At 43.6% G+C, this 23,923-nt stretch overlaps 1 protein-coding gene across 1 annotated transcript in view; it reads right to left on the bottom strand.

The window, feature by feature from the left end:
- Positions 1–1,539: 1,539 nt before the first annotated feature.
- The window catches only part of igsf3 (immunoglobulin superfamily, member 3), a 72,917-nt gene continuing 50,533 nt past the window's right edge, over positions 1,540–23,923 (bottom strand). Inside the window, exons 5-9 of the mRNA XM_022203750.2 lie at positions 21,839–22,246; positions 18,786–19,211; positions 7,760–8,170; positions 5,386–5,832; positions 1,540–4,140 (exon numbers count right to left, since the gene is read on the bottom strand). Coding sequence (XP_022059442.2) covers positions 3,890–4,140; positions 5,386–5,832; positions 7,760–8,170; positions 18,786–19,211; positions 21,839–22,246 — 1,943 coding nt within the window. The 3' untranslated portion in view covers positions 1,540–3,889. The remainder of the gene's footprint in view (positions 4,141–5,385; positions 5,833–7,759; positions 8,171–18,785; positions 19,212–21,838; positions 22,247–23,923) is intronic.

Raw genomic sequence — 23,923 nt, 5'->3', positions numbered from 1 at the left:
GTATTTTATTTTTGGGGTTTCCTGTGGGCACCTCAAACATGGCAACAGGATGAGGGCTAATAAGGTGATAATTTTTAAATGTTTAGGGGAAACATCATGTGAGAGAAAGAACATATGCTGTTTAAACAGAAATATAGGACAACCAGAAGATCACACAACACCAAAAACTATTCAAAGACCATTCTCAAATGATTTTTTTCCCTGCAAAATTCAAATTTTTCATAGATTTCTTATATATATATATATATGAATGTATGCAATACTATGTAAATGGAGCTTGCCATATTTAATTAAATTTCATTCCTTCTAACTCAGGGGAATAAATATTTGTTGATCGAACACACGGCAGCTCTACAACAGAATGGACGTCATGCACTATAATGAAAATGATAATGGGCAGATGGAGAGTGGGATCATGGACCAGAAATTACAAGTCAATAACAAATCACACATCTGCGATGCATGGACTTAATGAGATTGCAAATGCTGGCTCGTGAAAGGTTGTCCCACTCTTCCTGAAGGGCCTGGCAAAGTTGGTAGACATTTTGTGGGGCAAAAATCACATAACATTACATCCATACACGCCTCCATCTAGAGCATCGTGTGGCAGATTCTCATACCGTGCTGTTCGAAACGATCTCTTAGGCGACAAACGGTGGAGTTATGGACGTTTGAGTGCCTGGCTACGGCGCTAACTGACATACCAGCAACCAGCATACCAACAACCCACTCTTGTCATCTGTGGCACCGTGTCATTTGAATAAAGCTGCATTTCAGGGTGATATTTTATACTCAGTGGACAAAGACGTAGCTGTGTAATGGGTGTGGATCCACTCTGTGGTCGAGAATTAGTCACCAGTTAAAAAGCTCTAAAACATTTGGTGCACAGTTGGCTAACTAGAACAACAGAAATGACATTTTCTAACTTTTTCTCAAAGTCAGCAAAGACTTTGAGTCATGTGGCAAACAATATAGGGCATTAACAACTTTTTCATATGCAGTGCATGATGTTTTGGCTTCTACAAGTTTTTGTTATCTAATGTTTTCCTCATTGTAGATTGATTTGTTAGTGTTTTTTGTTTTTCTTCTCTGTGTCTGCCTGACAAAGACTTTGAAAAATGAAAATGTTGCCTCATCAAATTGTTACAACCTTGCAACATTTAATGTGTGAACTGCCTCTCTTTTTCCATTGTAAGCTGCTTGTATCCAACTGAGGCAGAATGTGTGCTGCACACCAACTACATTCTCAGCTAAAAAAAAAAGATTTATCCACGTCAATATTTCTTTTGCAAAAAACGCTTGTAAACACCTAGTTAATAATGAGTCTACGGCAGTTAGATGGGCTTTTTCCTTTGATGGTTCTGATCAATTTAGCTGTGTTCGCTCCACATGCATCACATTTCTAATTCCTATGACTAAACAGCACCACTCCTAATCAGCCTGGAATGGTGCAGTCTATCTGAAATGGATAACTTAAAAAGGGAGGCTGAAATCGCACAACTTAGTGGCTTATGCGAGTATCAGCAAAATACTTTTAGCTCTTTTTTTTGACATAAATCTGTTTAATGAAGTGCTGCATAAAAGCAAAGCATTAAAAAGACAAATATGAGCAATAATATCAAACACAATCTCCACAACACCCATTCTTGAAATTAACTACTTCACAGGTTCATAGGGCATCGGGAGCTGGCAGTCAGATATTGGAAATGAGGAGGAACGGGGGAGCTTTGTGTTGACTCTTGGCTCAGCAGGTCGGGGGTGGGGGTGTGAGAGTGGTTTGGGGGGGGGGGGATCTCTGCTCCATCACACGAACACAATGCTCAAAGAGTTCAAAGTTTACAAAACATCAAAATTCCTCCCGCAATATTGTCATGCAATATACATGTCGACACGACTGAGACAACACCGTCGAAGTTTTTTCAAGAGTTCTCATGTCCAGTCTGGCAGTGAAAGGGTTAGGCCCACGTCAAACAGATGATTTCACACCTCCGCTGGCTGTTGCATTCCAGAGAAGGTGACACGGGTTTTCAACCCTTCTGCCTTGCATCAGGGGAGCTGAGGAGGACGCCTTCAGCCAGAATCCGTGATTTGAAGACATTTGAACAGTTCAGTTTCAGTCGTCTTTGATCATACATCCTACCTAGGTGTTACATCACATTTCACTAAATAAACGCGACTCAAGCAAAAAGCATTAAGTGAATCAATTTTTGTGACTTGTCTGTTCAACTATTGTACATTTAAAGCCACAGGAGATTTCATTATAAGTATAGATATACAGTGTTTTGACACTGACCAAACCTGACAACCTGGTATGAAATGCTACAGACTGCAGTGCGCAGGACAAATCTAGCATTTCTACTTCTACCACACTGTCAACACACAGGCTATTGACATAATGTGCTTGGTGCAGTTGCCTGGCAACACAAGCAGCACAGTTTTTAGAGAATTTCAAAGCAAAAACAAAATCTTACAAAGCTATGCAAAATAGTATAAAACAATAAATAGAAAACCTTTTAAAATAAACACAAAAGTCACACGTCGGTCCTCATCAGTTGGTTGTCTTATAATGTGCAGATAACATTATTAGTGTTTATGATATACATCTACACATGAATAATGTTCAGTGTCGCTCCTACATCAAAAGCCTTTTTTTTAAAAACTAGTATGCATCTGATATCTTTTAAAGACAGGACGGAGTGATCATACTGGGCAACATAAAGAAATGTGCAAGGATTTGTTTTCAGTCAGTAACTCGGGGTGAGTAATTTAACCAGGACAATTCCACTGATTTAACGTAAGTGTAGAAACTGCCCTTTTTTTGCCAACAAAGCCCATAAATCCACAGCAGGAGGTAAGAAGACATATTTACAAAGTGCCTTCGAACCAATCTGCTCCCCCCCTCCCTTTAAAACTTCAACATTAGCTGGAAATAAGGAGGACTTGGCACTGGAAGGAACCACTTGTGTTAAAGTACATATATCCTCAGCAGGAGAGAGCTGTTCATTTATTCTCCATAATTTCAGGCCTCCCTCTCTTTCTCCCGCAGTCTCTCTCAGAGAGGAGGAGGATAGAAGAGAAGAGCAGGACAGTCTCTCACTAAGGCCAGAGTGTCTGGCAGTGTTTAAGTGGCACACCAGGACCTGTTTCTGTCTGCCAAGGCAAATTCATTGTGAAGGCAGGTGGGCCAACACACATACACACATCCTCACTTAGGACACAGACTTGTGTGTCCTAGCCTTTGTCTCCATGCAGCCTGGCAACCAAGTCAGCAGCTACAAAGTCCGTGGGCACAGAGCATCACTATGGCAACCAACATAGTGGGCAAGGCTGTGGCTGCTCTTGGATCAGTGCGGAGACTTTTTTTTTTTTGGCATCCACTTAGTGCCAGAGTTGATTATAGAGTTCCTTCTCTTAAATGTTCTTCCCAGGTTGGCCAGTGATCTCATGTGTACAGGTTTGTTTTCCTCTTTTGAAAAATAGACAAATATTTAGAGTAATAAAAATCAGAATGCAGCTATGAGATAAAGTTTCACAGAAAACAAACACAAGAGAGACTCGTGATGCTCTCTTGCCCTTCCGTTCGCACTCGGACAAATAACCGCGCCAACATAGTACACCCATTCTCGTCCAAACACCCACCCACACATACACACACATACACACACATACATACACACACACACACACACACACACACACACACACACACAGTTGCTAACATAAAACAGACAGCCACCAGGGTAGGAATTATTAAACTGATCAACTGATTGACTAATTCAACACAGCAGTGAATGACAGTAAGGTCTGAAGGTGGAGTCCAGATCTGCTCCCTGGCATTGTGTTGGCTGAATCCATGAAGTGCGCGAGGCAGGAGGTGAGCACCCCTCGCTTAGTCAACAGAGCCGGGGTGCAGGCTGAGCGCTGGCGGGTCCAGACAGGTGGGCGAGTAGCTGAGGTGAGGCTCTTTAATCCACAGGAGGGGGGCGCCATTCTTGCCTTCTTGGCTCTTGCTGTTGTTGCGGCTCTTGTAGCGCACCAGCAGCACGGCGATGAGGAGGATGCCGAAGATGGGGAAGGGGTAAAAGAAGACAAAGTAGAAGAGGGAGTCATTGGAGCACACCACCGACTGGAGCGTAGACACTGTTGACAGAGAAGAAGGGAAAAAAAACAACCAAAGTTACATCAAAGTTTTTCAAAATGTCAGTCTTTGTATGGTCCTAATGAAGAAAAATGGAGCTGTCTAAAGAAATTTTAGCCTGGTTTTTACATCTCTTACAGCAGGCACAATGCACTTCTTACATCTTCATCTTTCTGTTGACACTTGAAAATGAATCAATTTGACTATTTTAGATCCCAGCACAGCTTTTGACACTATTAATAGGCTTGTTCGAGATGAACCGCGTCTCCCCTGTAAAGCAGACGATAGCAGGCGGCAGCAGCAGGGGGCGGATAAAAAAAGATGCAGTACAGTCGGACAGTTTCCAGCAGCCTCAGTCTGCGCAGGAAGTCACAGGATCATTCATATCATGTAAGATCTGATTCTGAATTCATAAAATGTTATCAGAGTCACATCAGTTCGTATGCAGTCTCCAATTGCTTTAACTATGATTTGATAGCCTGTTAAAACTCTACAGGAGATGGTCGATGTGATCCCTGTTCATGGTTTTAATCTCCATTTACATAAACTCTCATGTAGTCAAATCAATTTATGGCTGTATATAAATCAGCCGACCTGACCAGCTTGTCTCAAACTACAGAAATAAATGGAAAACATTGATTAATAGCCAAATACAATCCAAAGAACTACAAGACAATAGCTATGTCAAATATTTACACTTCAGGGCTTCACACTACAGATGATATTTTAAGGGAGACTTATTATGCTAATTTCCAGCTCACTGTTTTTATTCTGGGACTCCACTAGAGTAATGATTCACAGTTAAAAAAAAATCCATTTTTATCTTATACAGTCAATTTATGCAGCCTCTCAATTCATCCTCTGTCTGAAACAGGGTGTTTTAGAAGTCCCTCTTTAAAAAAAAAAGGAAAAAAAAGCCAAATTTCTTCTGATTGGTCAAATTCTGGAAGCCAATGGAGGTGTTGCACATGCTGCTTCTGAGCTGTGCTGGCTGTGCATTGTAGAGAAGATGACTATATAAAGAAACCCTTGATAAGCTAAAGTCAACCAAGGAAATACAGCACATATCAGGAGGTGAGATTTCCACATAAGAAGCAGTTTATTCCATCCTGTGAAGAACCTTGGTGGTTTCAAATTGCCGGTATACAATTAGAAGGCCGCCATTAATTCAAATGTAGTTTTGTCACTGTGCTTAATGGTATCTACAATCATAGAAGGTTCAAGGTTTTAGTCTATTCAGGATTTACCTTGTTGCAGTACGTTGACAATAGTGAACCCAGAATTGTTTGTGGCCAGGCGATACCATGCGTTGCGGGGGTTGAGCAGCCACTCCTCCACATGGCAGTAGTACCGGCCTGCGTCTGTTGGCCGGGCTCCCTGGATCGTCAGACTGTACTGGTCAGAGGTCATCCTCTCAAACTGTAAACGGGAATTAGGCCCCGCTTCTTCTCTGGGGCTGCAGTTTCCGTTTCCAAAAACTGCATCATGGCCGATGGAGAAGACACACTCCCGCTCTCTCTCCTCGTCCCCGGGCTGCTCCTCATTGTCCTCGTCTTCAGAGCGCTCCACGTACCAGGACACGGAGAAGCGAGAGTCTCGGGAAGACTGTGAAGGGATGCTGCAGCCCAGTCGGATTGAACTGGATTCTTCCACAGTCACATTCGACTCCAGTTCTTCTACTTGCAGTCGAACTTCTGCAGAGGTTCAGGAAGATAAGAGAAAGAAAAAGATTGAGGCAAAGAAAGTCAATATGTATTAAAATATACAATATTTCTTGAGGCTTTTCAATGGAAAAGATGTCACAACATTCATTCCAATTTACATTAACAGTGTTTTTTTTTCAAGAACACCAATCATTTCAGCTTTAATTCAAAAGCACACAGATTAGTCATTTCGTATATTAATCTGCAGCTATTTTTCACATTGATTTGGCCTTTGTTATTCTATAAACAAACATGGACAATAAAACTTCTCAAATGAGGGTTTGCTTTTTTTCATTGTCTTATATGAGAATAAAGTCATTATTTTTATTTATTATCATCTTGGCATTTGGACTGTTGGTCCCTAATAGTAAAAATTAAAATAATAAACTTTCCATTTGCAAAGTTGGGGGAGAAATATTTCATTATATCCAGGTATTTTACCCTCAAAATAGTTGAGAAAATAATCAGCAGATTATTAGATAATCAAAATAAAAGGAATAGAACAAATTAACACCTAATAAACAGGAAATGGCTCTGCAAATGGGACACCAAACTTTCAAAATGTACAAACCAAAGACAAAAATAAATAAATCCCACAGTGGAGCCTCACGGCTATTGCCACTCTTTCAGCTTCCCAGCAGGGTTAGATCCTACCTCAAGGCGACTGTGTCTGTCTGTATGGGTGCGCTACAACCCTTCAGGGGTGGTACAATGACCCACTTCCACTGCAGCAAAAAAATAAAAAAATAAAAGTGGCACCAAAGACTTGGCTTGCTTGGGCTCCTCTCCCTCACAGTTTGGAACGGTGTTCTTGTTAAAGCAAAAATGAGAAGCAGAAAGCACAGCAGGAGAGCCAGAAAAAAAAAGGTGAGTTTTGGCACATATCCCCCCTCATCTTTCCTCTCGACAGGCAGATTCCTGGATGACTTCCTAGGTGAGTGTTTTAACACCTTTATGAAAATCTATGTTTATACAGCATTATATATTTATCTAATTAAGACATTTACACGTCTTCAGAAGGAAAAAAATCTATGGTTATGAGTCATAAATGTTATGTCTGTGTTTTATAATCCAGCCCCAGAATGAGCTTCCATATAAAATATGCTAATTATTTGAAGGTGAAACTGAATCAAAGCATTAAAGAGCCTGTGCAGTCCCAAAGAAAAGTCAAAAGCAAGGTGCCCATATTCTCAGATCTCTTCACATTAATTAAGACATCAATCATATTTCTACATAAGTGGGTTTTTTTTTTTTTTTTTTTGCCCAACGGGCTTCTGATCACATGATTTTATCCTCACTTTCTAGTTGGACAGATGCCATATCAAAGATTTCACTCTCAATAGTAAACAGGACACTTGGCAAAGGAGCACTGCTCTCAGAGATGTCTAGAAAGTCACCTTCAGCAGGATTGGTGAGTTATTATTTATTTACATTTTGAGGCATGGAGTTTCATTGTCAAAGAAAAATAGCGGCACTAAAAAAGAGCGAGAGAATTCAGTCATGGAGAAAAAGAGATACGAGTTGGAGCGTACTTAAAATAACTGTCATGAGGTGGGATGTCAGGGTGTGGGTGTCAGCAGGTACATCACGGCTCTAAGCGGAAGTTTTTTGCATAGTGGACAAGAGGATTAGGCTCTCTGTTAGCTGGCATGACTTCAATCCATTTTCTTCCACCTGAGCTCTCCCTGTGGCAGCTGTAAGGTCATCAGAGTGAGACGGCCTTGAAGCGGTGAGCAGAGCATGTGGTGGTAGGAGGCGAGATGGGGCAAAGCAATTTGGAGGAAAGTTTGGGTTCACAATGTTCAGCTGGACTAAAGCGTGACAACATGTGGGGGTAAAGTGGCAGCTGATGCACCTGAGCAGTGGGAATAAACACGCATTTTGTTAAAGGGAGAAGTCTTTTTGACTGCTTGCTTACCTGGCTGTCGGACCAGAACCTGCGTGAATCCTGAAGACTCCCGGGAGATTCGATACCAGGCCCCATCCGGGTCACTCAGCCACTCCTCCACCAAGCAGTAGTAGGTTCCAGAATCGCTGCTCTCTGCCCTGTTCAGCGTCAGCACGTAGAGACGGGGTGACAACCTCTCGGCCTGCACACGCCGTCTCAGTCTCTCTTCGTCTGCATAGGCACCGTACTCAAAGGCCCCCGAGCGTTCGATCCTCAGCAGAAGCTCATCAGCTTCTGACCCCGTTGCATGTCTCACGTACCAAAGCACTGCATGCTGGGAGTCCACGCTGGTCTGGGAGGCGATGGAGCAATTGATCCTGACACGGCTGTCCTCCAGGTACACATGAGATTGGTTGTTCTTTTGCATTTTGAGCTTACTCTCTGCAGAGAATTAAAGGAGAGGGGGTTCGGGAAAGAAAAGGAGAAAGCAGACAGTTATTCCTATGGGTGTAGGAAAATGCGAGCGTTGGTGACAGATACACAATGCAATTTCTGTTTTGTGACAGACGACTTGTAGCTGGGTTTATTTCTGGTGGCAGCAGGGCAGGAAAAGATAGTGGTGTGTGGGTGGGTACAGCGGTTGACAAAGAGAAATAAAGAAAGAAAGAAGAGGGAATGGGAAAGGAGGAGGAAATGTCAAACAAATCAAAGCTGAAGGAATGGGAGGTCTGTTGATATCAAGGTAGAAATGCAAGATAAGATGTAGAAGAGGAAAAGAGACGGGGGTGAACGTAAACGGGGTGAATTGCAAAGCAGGGCTTCGGATATTATTAGGTGAGATTTAAGACAAAAGCGGGGCAGGGGGTCTTGTCAGTCTGCCAGAAAGAAAGCTAGAAAGGAATGCATTTATAAAGTCAAGCAAGGAAGGAAGAGGGCAGACGGGAGAGGAAGGAGACGGCAGAGAGGTGTGACTGAGATGTCAGGAAGGAGCTGAGGCTGCCCTGAGTGCTGTGACAGGATTGGTTACAGTGACATCGGTTGTGGGATAGGATTAGCTGCAGGTACATCAGGTGTGACCGCAACCAGAGCCCTACTGTCAAACGCTTGGGGGGAGGATTAGTTCAGCACAAAGCATGTAGAAAACACACAAACGCGCACACACAGACATCCTTGACACAAGACGTACAAAAAACACAGGGACACACAGCAAATAAAGAGTTTTCACCTCGCAATTTTCAACCAAAATGCACGAGAACAACAGATTTTCTCTTAACATAAGACCTGCTGTAATTTCCATTTGACATTAATTATAAAACCTATTCAGCAGATCTTCAGCATATTGAGAATTTCACAAAGTCATGAAGATTAGTCTCCAAAAATTAGAATCACAAAGGTATTCAATTGCACTCAAACAAATATCTCACAGCCTGAATGAAGTCAAATAGGTCTGCATTATTCTGAATTTCTAAAATGTATCTTCTGACCTTTTTCATTAGAACTGACAGACCCAACAAAGACCACCTCTACCACCAGGAATTAGCTTCTTTAATTGTGTGATTGGTAGCACCAGTGTTCTAGTGTTGGCACACAAACAGCATACAAAGAGTTGCTTTTGGCTGAGCCCAATTTGGGGAAACAAACTCACTCACTTGATCTCAGCTGCAGACAACTTCAGGATATGTCATCTTTTCACCTCTTCCCACCCGGATGAGTGTGTAACACTTATTTTTGGATCAGAGAACTGATTTTTCTGGCAGAATAACTCAAATAACAAAAGCGATTTGTGTTTGCACAAGTAGCAACAGGTGAACAGCTAAACAAATGTTGCTTTTATGTAAAGTTCTACAATAAACAGCAGAAATTGTACACACACACACACACACACACACACACACACACACACACACACACACACACACACACACACACACACACACACACACACACACACACACACACACACACACACACACACACACACACACACACACACACACACACACACACACACACACACACACACACACACACACACACGATTGATGCTTCTTTAAGTAAGGCATTTTATACACGTGATCACAATTGCTTTGAGTACCAAATCTGCTTTTTGGCACTGGCTGCAATGCGTCTGTTTCACTGAATATCAAAAACTGTTGAGCACTTAAAGCTCACACCACATGCTGGCTCAGATTCAGGCTCTTTTTTGACTATGATCAGACTCTTTCTGGTCGATTCTTTTGGTCATTTGTCATTTTTTAGGTACGCTTCTTATATCGTTTCTGTTGAGACAACATTTGACATTGGCTTTGTTTTGGTTTTGTAGAAAAATACAATATTATGCAAAGTAGGGCATTAAAAAATAAGTAATTTTGGTGCTGGTATCAAAAGTCACATATTGTACAGGCACAAAATATCAAACAATAACCAGACTATCAGTAATATACATTACATTTTTAATAATTAGTGTTTTTCAATAGGTTGTATAAAGAAATCCTGTCTGATCCCATAGAAAACTCTTCATTTCCTTGACCTCTCCCTGTTTGTCCTTAGTTAAACAGCTCATCTTCAGTTTCATGCACTCTCGTCGCTCCTGCTAGGCTTCGCTATGACTGAGTGAGTGACTGACTGCCTAGGGTCACGGCCATCTGCCCAGAAAACCTCATCCTTAGCCACAGATTGGCGAGCATGCTCAAATGATCGCTGGTTATGATTCGCCATACTTGCATCGTACATTCAGAATGCGTGCATTTGGATGCATTTAAAAGATGCATCACCAGACCACCCTGTTGTGCAGGAGTACTTCAAGCCAGCATCTCAAATTAGTCTTCATCATTGCCTCTGTACCAACTAGACTTGGGAGGAAGCTTGACAATGTCCCTATTCGGAATTACTGCAGAGCCCTGTGGAATCCTGGCAATCTCTCTCTCCCTTTTTTTTTTTTTTTGCAGGAGAATTACCTCCGAACCTCCTGAAGTGGAACCATGCAGAATTGGATTGGCAGAGGACAAAGCAATTCTCTGCCGTTCCCATTTGAAGTTTGTATCGGCAGCCAGGAGAAAAAACTGGGGGCTGAAAGCCTGTTGCCGTACATCGGTGTTTACAGAGATGCCTTTTCAAATCTAAAATAGGCTAATTATTCAAGCCTTATTAGGTAGCATCATAAGCTATTACAAGTTATTATTAGTAAAGACGCACTTGAGACCGAAGGGACAAATGAAATGGGGGAACAATGGGCAAAAAGCAGACGAAAAAGAAAAGGGAGAGAAATACTGTCATTTTATGTCCCAAAAAACTTTAAAGTCTCCACTCCCTGCAGAATCCTCTTGCTGTGAAAGCGACTTCACAGAGCAGCCTGTCACATCTTCTGACATGTGTCCATTCCCACAGAGAGCAAGGTTTCATCTGTCAGCTACAGTATGGCCATGCTACCAGATACATCAATGTGTCTGCTGACGCAAGCAGTAAACTAGCAAAAAAAATTCAATAAGATGTACATACAGTATGCAGTGTTTTTGTATATGTGGCATTGATGAAGGAACATTCATTACGTTGTGCAGAGAAAAGCAGCGGAAGGAGCTAGTTCAATCATACATTGTTAACAAGGCTGCTCATCATGTGTGTGCATTCCCTAAACAGCAAGAGCAGTTCTGTGTTCTTCTGTGTCAGCAAGGCTGTCAATACCTATTCTCAACATTGCCACATGCTCTTTGTTTCAGCCTTTCTTTAATAAGCCTCAAGGGTTTGTCCACAAAGTAAGAAAAATCCGTAATTGGAAACACTTGTTCTCACTGCTCTGCATTAGTTCATGTGCCAGTCCAGCTGCCCGTCAACTGTGAAAACAATTTATGCCATTTCACATACATCAGCCCTTAACTCCTCATCTCTCAACTCACAAAAAAAAAAAAATTCTTATTTAACCTTGTGCATAAATGTTGACAGCCTATCAAACTGTTCACCTGACTGTGTGGTTTCCAGGGCAACCCTGTCTCCATGATCAACGTGGTGTCGCTAAGATGTTGCCACGTCACGGATATTAACTCCAGTAAAAAAACAAAAAAAAAACAACACACAGACATCTCAGTTAAACAAGGCCAGAGCCTTTTGTTTACATCAACAGTGAGGATTAGATAACATTTGATCAAAAGGCCTGAAAAATATTTCAGTGGATGGAATACATATGGACGTGAAAATATCCAGACAGAGTCCATCTTACCCCACAACTGTCTCAGCTCCACTGGAAGTGTTTGTGTTTCAGCAGTTTGCTGGGCATGTACCGCAGTTTGAGCACACGCAAACAAGCACAAATCCACACGGTACTGTCACTAATTGGCTCATTGAACCCTTGTCTCACCCCTTTTGCATGTGTGCCTAATTTGTCTGGTTTAATAGCTACAGGAAACTGCAGAGTTGAGACAAAGCTGTCTTTATTCCTTTTATTTATCAGCGGAGCTAAGTATACAAAGGCTACAAACAACAGCCCAGTTTTGATACAAGAGAAAGATAGCAAAGTGTGTCCCAAACCCCAAAAGCAGCACCACACAATTGTTGTTTATGAAGCATAGCAGATGAAAACAAGTTTGAGTCCAGGGGGAGGAGAAGTATACAGCTAAGGATGCTACTGTGGCACATCAGAGCACACTAACCACAGCTCTCACTCACACACACACACACACACACACACACACACACACACACACACACACGTAACAAAATTTTAGGATAACTTCAAAGGAGCTACAAAACTGCCTGGCCGAGTGTTCAGAAGAAGAGAATAAAGCTGGAGATGGTGAATCAAAGAATGTTATCCTTTATTCTTTGTCTAGGGAGGAAATTCAATTCATTTTCCATTTCTGTTTTGTGCTGCAGCTCCAGGTGAATTCTTTTAATACAGGACAGACTGTAGGGTTGAACTGTCTGACTCAACCCTTCCATCCTATCCTTTAATCACAGTCTTCATTCTGACCAATCATCACCACTCTCTTCCGTTCTCCTTTATCTGTGTCACTCCTGTCTCATCACCTGATGCTCGCATGAATATTCAGTACACTGACCTGTGGGTTTATGAATAATAATGAGGCCTAAATGAAGAGCGAACACCAAAGGTGCTTGTGGGGTCTCAGCCTAACATTGCAGCTTATTTTAAAGCTATCCACTAGGCCACCAATGTAATGCCTCCACTAAAAAGGAGGGAAAAATGGGAAAGGCACAAGGAGAAAGAGATACAGACAAGAGAGGAATGAACAAAAGCAAAAAGCAAAAAAAGCCAATGCAGAGAGAGAGAGACGGGATTTTTTTGAAGGAAGACAGGAGGAGTAAAAAGTAGGAAAGTTAAGGGATGTATCATCAAACTGAACTGATATTCATAAGACGAGTGAGTGTGCAGAGGGAGGGAGAGAGCCTGCAAAAGATGAGAGAGATGTAAAAGACAGAAAGTGAGAACATGCTCCTGGGGGGATTTCGGAAAGCAGCAGGCAGCCTCTCCAGCTGCACTCCAGAGGACTTATAGTCTTAATGGCTGCCTGCTCCGCCTTTAGCATTAGCCTTAGCACAGCCCCGGGCTTATCCGCAGCCAGGACACCAGGCATGTCAGGACTGAAGGGCTTTAGACACACCCTGATCCCCTGCAGGACAGCTCACTTTGGACTGCTGCTACTTGCCAATCCCTGACACAAGACACAACAAGAGATGCTGGAAGCTTCATCCTGCCTGGACTTCTTACACAAGGGGCATGGATCAGAGCGGGCAGCCGCTCTGAGAGATGGGGTTCCCCTGATGGAAAACCGACTCTTCTGCTGAACTGGGAGCCTAATTTCTATGCCAATGCCTGTGATGTATCTATGATCCCATTGTGTCAGAGGGATATTACCACTTCTCATCTCCCCCTTGGAACTACCCCCACAAGATCATTAAGACTCTCTTGATTGTAGGGATCTGTGCACATAATGGCAGGCCTTGAACACACCCATATGGAGGCCACACACCCAACAACGTCCACCCATATTATTTCTACTTCCTCCAAACGGTGCAAACACACAGATGAACTGAATGCCCTTTCCCTCTTCCTGTCTGAATGACTCGGAATGAGGCTAGACATCCGGAGCACGGATGCACAAGAGGTGGGTGAGACGGGAGGTCAAGGGAAGGGGAACTCTGGGAGATTAATGACCCCAAAAGAAGCTGGCACACAGGGGAGCGCATAAAGACGTATCAGTCTGAGCCATGTGCCTGCGTGCGTGCCTGTGCCTGTTTGAAAGGGGTCTGCCAATAAGCATAAAACACATTATGCTCATTAAACCACAGAGAACAGTGGTCATTCAGTAAGTGCAGGCTGGAGAATGGGGAGTGTGTGTATGTGTGTGCGTTCAGGAGGCAGCACTGCCGAGTCTCTTCGGCTGGCTCCCACTATTAGCCGCTGATTTACATGGGGAGCAGCAGCACTGTATCTAGCCTTGAGTTACGACTTCAATTACAGCAGCAGCAGGACACACAAGCGCTGTTGTGCACATGTGCCGGCACGCACACACACAAAGATACACACAGAGACACAGATACACAGACACACACACACACACGCACACACACACAGGTGCTTAAGAGAGATGGAGAGACACAATACACAGAATCTCATTGTGTCTGCAGATTGGGCCGAATAAGGAAATGAGCCCGAGATTGTATTGGGTTTGACAGAAAAATGTGCCTGTGTAAGAGTATAAGAGAAAGTGTCAGGGTTTGTTCTTCTGAGGAAGAAGACATGCAGGGGAGGAACCTGACCTTGAATGTCTGAAACAGATGTGATTAATCAAAAACCTTTTATGAAATTATTTTCTGTTTCAGTGCACCCCTCAAAGTCTCTTTATTTATCACACATTATGACCCTGTGTGTTGAAGCGAGTGTGCAACAGACGGATAGACTGCGAGTGCACTCTGATTATTTGCATATGCAGTATATAAATTGAACATAAAGGAGGAAGGTGGTGTGGGGCAGATACGCATGTAGTCCCATCGGCTCCAAACATTTAGCCCTGTCTCAGGTGAGCTTGGGGCAATCCCAAACTATTCCCACTGCTGCCAAAGATTTACAACCCTGTCACCAACAATAACACCGTGCTGAAGCCGCGACTGCGCACAATTAAGTACGGCTGCCATATCGCTATTTTTCATGAAATACTGACAATGGCGAAGAAGCTATTTGAACAAAAATGTAAACATAATGGAGAGAATTATGAAGAGGACGAGGAGGGAAGCAGGGAATTATAAAATATTGAAAAATCACAAGAGTGAGAAAGAAGCTGGGGGCGCGTGTGGAGGGAAACATGCAGCTAAGTGAGAGTGAAGGGGAAAGAAGACATTAGTGACTTATGGGTAGAGTGAGAACAAAATATAGAAAGACAGAGATGGAGAGCCAGCAAGAAAGGAGGACATGAGGGTGATAGGCCGGGCCTTAATGAAGATAGACAGCTCCTAACCATGCCCCGATAAGCAGGAATCTCCAATCACTGCAGCAATGCCAACACTATCAATAAATGCTGGGTGGCAACTACTTCAGTGGCATGAAAGGAGAGCATATGCAGCATCTGTTAGTGTCAGCCCATATTAAATGGGAAGACACCCTGAGCAGCATACATGGCAGGACAAGATAGTAGGAGGAATACATCTTCTAACTCAAAGTGCAACCACAAGAGAGCAAAACAAGAAAGGAGAAAAACAATGAGCAAAAAACAGGAGTCCATTCCTGCGTCGTGATGTTTGATGAAGTGAGCGAAAGCTCGCCAGGCAAGCGTAGGTGTGCGAGGAGAGCTGAGGAGAAACTCTAACTGGGACACCCCCCACCCCCTCATCATCACTATCATCATTCTAACTCATCCAATAACCAGGCGGTCTTAATATCCCCCTCCTCATGCCAGATACGCATGCACAACTGTGCACATGCACACACTCAAATGATGAGAAAAACGTATTGATCTCCCCAAATCATCATTAATCTAAACTCCGGTTCCATTAGGGAAGATTCGGCATAATTAGTTTTGCGCGTTTTCTGTGTGTGTGTGTGTGTGTGTGTGTGTGTGTGTGTGTGTGTGTGTGTGTGTGTGTGTGTGTGTGTGTGTGTGTGTGTGTTCTTTGAGTTATGAGTAGCTGATATTAGATTGTGTTGTAGACACTGAGGCTTCCCCGGCGATCTGCCATGCTGAACATGTGTTTGCCATTATTGCATTTTGGAGAGAGACAAAAAGAAAACTCAATCAGGTGAAATCTAATATTACTGCTATTGTATGTGAAGCTGCATACCATGTGTTTATGTTCTTTTTGTGTGTTTGCGGGGGATTTTTTTTTTTCTCCAGCGAGGACCAATATTGAATCATGCTCCATCATGAGATAATTACACTTTGGAGCTGGGAGGTAACCCCCTGGTGTGTATACACATAGTGCATGTTTGTGTAGGATGATGATATTTGTGCTCCCGTGTATGCAATGGTTTTTCTCAATGTAGCCTTTGGTGGATAATTCAAGGCAAAGTAGTGCACAGGGTTGCCCTCACACTGAACATAAAACACCGCATGTGTGTGTAGATACGGTGGTGAACTCCTCTGATATGACCCCTGGGACTTGGGCGCAGGCGGCACGCTGCTAATGCAATCTGGAACGAGAAGTAGGCCTGGGCTGGGCCACAGGCGCAACGCTAGTTTGATGAAACATTACGCTGACCAGCTGACTGCTTCCGAGTGGGTTTGGTGCAGCTTTTATCTACATCCAACTTTTCTCCTTTGCTGATCTAAGATGCATGGATGTTGAATCAAGGATGCCATTTCCAATGCTTGTTTTCACCCTCTGCTTTGAATTTCTACAATAATTTGATGAGGAGCCTCATTCCGCATTTGAAGACCTTGTTATGTTCGGAACACGCGTGTCTTTCTTCTGAATACAAGATGGTGGTGCACTGGACCATCAGAGAGCCGAGAGAAGCAGTTCGGCTGTTGTGTTTCTGGGTGTCAGGGTGAGGTGGGCTTCTGTATGTATGCATAGTAAGCATATGTAAGCTCTCAGAGACGCATCACAAGGGGCAGGAGCATTCATGCAATATGTTTGACATGCACACAAGTACGTATGTGCACACACAATGCTGGTGAGGCAGCTCATTCATATTGAGAAAGTACCTAAGCATGACTTAGAGTCTCAATTACGTATCTGGTCAGATGCTGTGTTTGTTCACACCTCATTACACACACTCCCCTTTATCCCACTTCTTTGAGAAAGGAACAGAAAATGCCAACCGCTGATTTCGCCAGGAGTGGTTAACATTTAGGAAAACAGTAAGGAAAAAGCAGATGGGAAGGAGAGGCGTGAGGCAGAGAGAGATGTCCTACATTCTGACAAATGAATCATCAGTCTAAATGAAGGTCTGACTGCACAACCAAAAAAAGAAGAAGCGGAAGGAGAAAAAAAAAAAAAAGAAACATAGGAGGCAGAGCAGATGAACACGGCATGACCAGGACTGAGTCGGGCCTCAGCAACCACTGAGATAAAGGAATTACTCACTCGTCCTCCCCTATGAGATAGTGCCCTTACACACAGAATGATCGCACTGTTACGGTTACTGATTGGATTTCAGTCGGCAACTGATCACATCGTCACGGTTACTGATGGCATTACCAAGGTAACTGATCACTTTGTCCTGGAGACAGACACTGCTGGAAAGGAGAGTGGGAGGAGAACCCAGTCCCTTACAAAAAAAAAAAAATCTGTCTGTGTCCTTAAGATATTTCTGGTTAAGCATAAACTGCACATGGGGGGTGGGGGGTGGGGTGGGGTGCGGGAGGCAAATGAGCATTCAGGTTGATAAGTTGTTTTCCAAATAAGTCCTGAAGGACCCGGGGATGCCGTGTGCTGTGCATCAACGGTTAAGGTCAGAGCACAGCCAATCAAGCCTTCTCTGTGCTGTGGTGCTTCTGTATGCGTGCATGCAAGTCTGTTTACATCCCTTTGCATACATGTGTGCATTTAAATCAATACCGGCACAGAATTAGAGTTTATCTCCACTGTACCTGTGACTACATGCCACTGGCTCACTCTGAAAGGGCTATTGATCATCGAAGTCTTCCTATAAACTCAATACAGCATTTTATTTATCCTCACCTGGACATGGACGAAGCCTGCAGGCACACATTGCTCATGGTTACAAATATAACATTGCAGGGCAACACTGGGTATTTCAGGAGATATTCCATGATCGCTGGTATTGTTCAAAAGTTCAAAAACCCAGTTCTCATCTCACCCACACACACCTCGAGAATATTTCTCCTGCTAAATCCAACAAATCTGAACCCCACCAGTGCTGCAGGTACCACAGTGTTTTGTTTTAAGAATGGTGGTTTTTTTTTTTTTTTATCAGCAGGCTGAATATTTGTCTGTGGCACATTCACCTAAATAAATGAAGTATCATACTGTTGAGGCAGACCAGACTGGTCTAAATTGGGCCAACGCGAGTTTGTGCTTCTGTGTGTGTTTGTTGTTCGTGTTCTTCCAATAATTGGCCTGTGTCTGAACGGGTTTTTATGTGCGCGTGTGCATGTGTGAAGCACAGAGGGCCAATGAGGACGTTGTAGACAGTTTAATGCCTCCGCCGAGGAAAAAGGTTCAAGGACAGATCGCTCACTCTCTTTAAAAGACTTTCTCACTCTCTTTGTCTCCATCCTTTGCTTCCCTCTCTTCTACCTCTTTCACTCAGTTTTCTCTTCCAGTGGGATATTTAGCAATCCATTCACTGCGCTCCATTAGGAGACTCCACCCTGCCCTGCACACACACACACACACACACACACACACACACACACACATATACACACATCCACAGACACTCCAATTAGTGGCTAAACCAGAGACTAAGAGCAATTAGAGCAGGCAGAAATCCTCTAAGCTCTGGTGAATTCGCCCTATGTGTAAGTGTGTAAGTGTGTGTGTGTGACTGTGTCTGAATCTGTGTTTATCCCTGTTTGTGTGCTGGTCTGTGTCCCTTCCAATTAGGTGTGTGTCTGTCTGGCAAGAGGCCATGAAGCTTTACCTGGCTGCAGGACGCTGATGCCGAGCAGGTTGGAAGTGCGATTGGCCACTCTGCTCCAGCTGTTGTCATAGTTCCTCCTCCACAGGACAGCGGTGCACTGGTACTTGCCCGCCTCACGCCGCCCTGCCCGGGTCACCGACAGACGGAAGTTTGTGTTGGAGTGTGAGCGGTCCACTGTGGTGCGGGTTCCCAGCCCCAACAACTGCTCCCCCCACTGCAGCGTTCCTTCTCGGGTGAAGGTCACCAGGTCTCTGAACTCTCCTTGATCCTCGTCGCCGACCTCTTTGCCAGCCGGCATGAAGCGCCAAGTGACAGAAGTGGGAACACGAGGGTTGTGACGAGGCTTGACCAGGCACAGGAGGTCGAAGGAGTCTCCGAAGGTTATTGACGGTGTCCGCGATGAGGCCGACACCATGAAGGAGGATTCTGGACGATGGAAGAAGATGGGAGAGGAGGTTAAGATGAAGCTATTTCAAACACCCTTTTTATTTGACTGGTGATTTATATTAGACTATTCTAAGATCAAACTTTTCATTCACACAATACCGCTGATTGCCTGTAATCGTACAACACTACATTGAGTGTGTAATTAAGTCTATTCTCTCGAAGTGTAAAGCTCAGCAAATCATGTAGGGGCTTTTCCTGGAAAAAAAAAAAAACTTTCCTTTTAAGCCTGGCTACTAAGAGAAGCAAAGCTTATCGCTGGAACAAACACAGACAGGAATTACTTAAAGTACATTGACCTACAGGTAGAGCTGTCTCCACCAGTATTTTCCTTCATTATTTTGGCCTAAGTGACTATAGATGTCTGTGTGTGTGTGAAAGCACGAGTTTGTGTGGCTAACTGTGAAAGTGTGCCTCAAAATTAATGGTGATGCAGCCATGAAATCCCCGGGGAGAGATTTTCTATAAGCGCCGATGTTCGATCCACGCCCAACTCCTTGCCAAGTCTAAACTATCCTCATTAAGCTAAAAACATTCACCCAACTCCATATGTTATTGCCAAGACACACCTGCACTGGAAAGGAGGGGAGACAAAGAGACAGAGAGGAAGGATGAAGAAAAATCTCTTTTCCCAGGGCCCTTCAGTAATCTGGCCCTCATGCACATCTTTCAAGGCATTTCAATGAATGGGATTTATTCAGCTTGAATATGAGAAAGATAAAGTGGGTACACAGATAAAGAAAAGAAAATGGGAGGTGGAGTGGAGACATGCTGATGAAGTCTGATTTTCCCCATATTGGTCCATTCATTTCCTTGAAACTTTGCACATTCTCCATTATGCTCTTGTCAACAGCTCTGTTGCTCTCTCTCTGTCCCTCACCCTCCGTCGTCCTCTGACAGCCTCCATCCCCAGTGTCCTTCAGAGTGTGTAATCAATGGCTTTCTGTCCAGGCTTGGCTACTGCTGGGACAGCTGCCTGGGGCCATAATTCTCTAACAGACAATAACTCTCTCCTTTCACTCTATCTCTCATCTCCTGGCATCCCTCTTCCGCCCATCCATTTCCCCAACACTGTCCGCCTGCCTCTGTGACAGAAAGAAAGGATTTCGTGTCGATCCATTTTTTCTATACAACTCTGTCTTTTTGTTAGTGACTGTGGAAGACAGTGTCTAGGAGTATCTTCTGAACATCGGCTGGTGTGCGGGGGTGCGTGAGTATATCTGAGCCTCTCACTCCCACCCCTGACACTCTAAGTGCCCCTTAAGCCAATCAGCTGGAAAGAAGACTCTACCAAGGACCTTTGTCTTTGCTGTGGCAACAAATACACAAGACTCCCGGCGGACATCCCTCTCCTGTTCCCTCCGGGTCTTGTCAGCAAGTAAAGGGAGTCCATCAAGGAGGAGGCTACAAGCTAAATTAAGGTACAGTGGCCACATATAATATACTGAACTACAGCCTCTCGATTGGTTCACTCAGAGGACAGGCCAATGTGAAAGGAAACTGGAGCACAAGTTTTGCTTCTTTTTTATGAAAACCACAAGGACTAAAGAAACAATGCAAGAATTTGAAAAAAAAAAAAAAGGGAAGAAAGCGGCAACAAAAAGCTAGAAAAAAATTGCTTTCATTGTATGGCAAGTTTAGGCCCAATAAAAACTGCAGCTGGAAGCTAAAGTGAGAAAAATGAGGGTCAGAATAAATCTTGGAGAAAGTAAAACACACACACACTGACCGTCACACAACAGTAAACATTTAGAAAATCCTTTGATATACAAGTATGAAGGAGAGGAATAGGCAATGTCGAGGAGTGTAACCGAAGAAAGATGAGTAGCTTTGGACTTCTTGTCCCTGATTTGCATAATGTGTCCCTTGTTCCTCAAACTAATGTTTCTGTTGTTGCCCGAACTTAACAAATGGCCACTTAAAAACTGACATCTCTTCTCTGCAGCACCACTGTGTGCTGCTGCAGGGAGCTAATCCGTTAGTTGTGTGTGTGTGTGTGTGTGTGTGTGTGTGTGTGTGTGTGTGTGTGTGCATTTGCACCCAGCGCTCTTGGCCTGCCAGCTCCTCGTTGCTCCGCTCCAGTGGCTTCCTCAGCCTGTACCAAGGATGTTCAGCTTAACTCAGCAATGACAGAGGAGACCCACAGACTGTGAAACACATTGCTGCTGCATTTCCATTCTAATAATTCTGCTTAATCCATATGGGTGTGTGAGTGTGTGTGTGGGTCTATCATGGGTGTCATGGAAGCACTGCTCCTGACATGAGGCAGGTGGTGTTACTGTGTGTGTGTGTGTGTGTGTGTGTGTGTGTGTGTGTGTGTGTGTGTGTGTGTGTGTGTGTGTGTGTGTGTGTGTGTGTGTGTGTGTGTGTGTGCCGTAATAGCTCTTTCCCTTGAGCGATGCATGAATAAACCATGGTATATTCTGTTTTGTGGACTGCATGTTTTGCCTGAGCCATTCATCAGTCTTTAGCAAATCACAAGCCGTACGCATGTCTTTGATTTGGTGTGCAAGTGCGCAAACCCGCTGTCAGAACATTTACACGCTCGACTGACTTGAAGATGTTAGAATACAGATTTTACTGGGTTACATTAGGATGAAATAACTTACCAACAGTCTTGACGGTGACTGTCTTGGTGGCTGACTTCTCTCCTATCTTCTCCCAGTTTAGCTCCGGTTCAGTGCCAGTCTGAAGCCACTCAGTGGCGATGCAGCGGTACTGGCCCTCATCCCCGGGTAAAGCATTGTACACGGACAGAGAAAACGCGTCGGCTCGCAGCTTCTCCACACGGATCTCCCCATAACTGGCGCGCTCTCTGTAGGTGGGGCTGTGCCACACAGTGCCGTCCCGATCCACAGAAGCCACTTCCTGGATTGTTACGGCTGCTTCCTTGTCTACCCACTGCCAGACAACAGACAGGGGGCCTGTGACGGAGTGGACCGAGCAGGTCAACTGGATCACGTCACCCTCCAGGACCTCTGAGGAGTTACTGGTCAGTGACACTGTAATGTTGCTCTCTGAGTCAGAAGAGAAAACAAAAAAAGGGCAGAAGTCAGTCATTAGAACTGTAGGCACACTGAATTTGGAAAAAATTCAGATCCCGTTCACTTTTTTGCAATTTGTTTTTTTTATTATTTATTGTGCAGTATATTTGATTTTCAGTTAATTTTAAGTAAAGATGTGCTCTCAGGAATATTTACAAATTCATTAAAAGAAAAACTAAAATCTCTCATCTCCAAAAGTGATTATTCAATACTTTGTGGAGGATTATTTAGAAGCACTTGCAGTTTAAAGTCTTCTTTGATAAGCTTCTAGGTCAGATTGGATGGGAAGCATCTGTGAGCTGCCATCTTTAGGTCTCTTCACAGACTGTTTTTTTTTGTTTTTTTTAACAGAGTTTAAGTCCAGGCTTTGGCTGAGCAAGTCAAGGACAGTCAGAGTCTTGTATCTAAGCCACTCTAGTGCTGTCTTAGCTGGAAATTTGCACTGAAAGGTGAACCATCGCTCCAGGTCTCACACACTTTGGAGCAGATTTTCCTCAAGGACCTGTCTGCATTTGGCTGCATTCATCCTTCCCTCCGTTCTGACATTTTTGGCTCCATTTGCCTATGGCTCTCAAGAGTCCACTAAATACTGTTTAGCTAAGTGTAAGCAGGCTTTCATGTGACTTTTACTCAAGAGTGACGTCTCTCTAGCCACTCAGGCATAGAGGTTGATTGATGAGGTGCTGAGACAGTAGTCCTTCCTGCATGTTCTTCCATTTCTACAAATAATTTCTGAATCTCAGCTACAGTGACAATTGGTTCCTTGTTCTCCTCAGTGACCTAGATCTCTCTTTTTCCTTTGGCTGGGTGACCAATACTAGAGTCCTGATAGTATTTCTTCCACTAACACTAAACAATTATTGAGTCCACTGTGCTCTTGGGAACTCTCACAGCTTTGCAGTTGGTTTTATACCCTTGCCACAGTTTTACAGTGAAGGTCTTCAGAGAGTTTTTTTTTTTTACTTTATTGGTTGGTTTTTGCTCTGACATGCATTAAGAGTTGTGGGACCTTACACACACAAACACACACTGTTCCTGTGTGGGTTTCTAAACTATATCGAATCAATTCAATTTACCACAGGTGAATCCAATCAGGTTTGAGACACGTTTCAAGGATAATTAAAGCAAACAGGATGCATCAGACCACAATCTGGAACACCACAGTGTAAGGTCTCAATAAACCCTTTCCTATGGAAGACATTTGACTTGTCACAGAAGAAAATTAATCAAAATTCATTAAGTCTCTCAACAAGTGAGCCAGACTGCACACAAAAAGAATCCTGGTGTGTTTTCAGTACCGGTACTTAAGGCTACTTTGAGATTAGCTGTGCTTCATCTTTAAAGGCAGCAGCAGGGGTTTGGTGTGAAAAGTCAGCAGTCAAGGCGGACAGTTTCCAGCAGCATTCGGTATGTACAGGAACCTTGACAAACACACTAATTTAATAAAATGTAATCAGATGTATCGGCTTGTAAACAGTCTCCCTTAGCTTTAAATAAGACAGGGTAGCCTATCAAAAGTGTTATACAGGCATCTGTGATCTCTGTTCATGGTTCAACTTTAATTTTCCCATTAATTCTCATGTAAATCAGCATCAGATCAGTTTGCTTCTGTTTACCACTCAGTTGAGCAGACCTGCCCCTGTCAAACTG

The sequence above is a fragment of the Acanthochromis polyacanthus genome, chromosome 14 (genome assembly GCF_021347895.1).
Source record: "Acanthochromis polyacanthus isolate Apoly-LR-REF ecotype Palm Island chromosome 14, KAUST_Apoly_ChrSc, whole genome shotgun sequence".
NCBI lineage: Eukaryota > Metazoa > Chordata > Actinopteri > Pomacentridae > Acanthochromis > Acanthochromis polyacanthus.
Note: the sequence above shows the minus strand (reverse complement) of the source record. Positions and strands in the feature narration are given on the sequence as shown.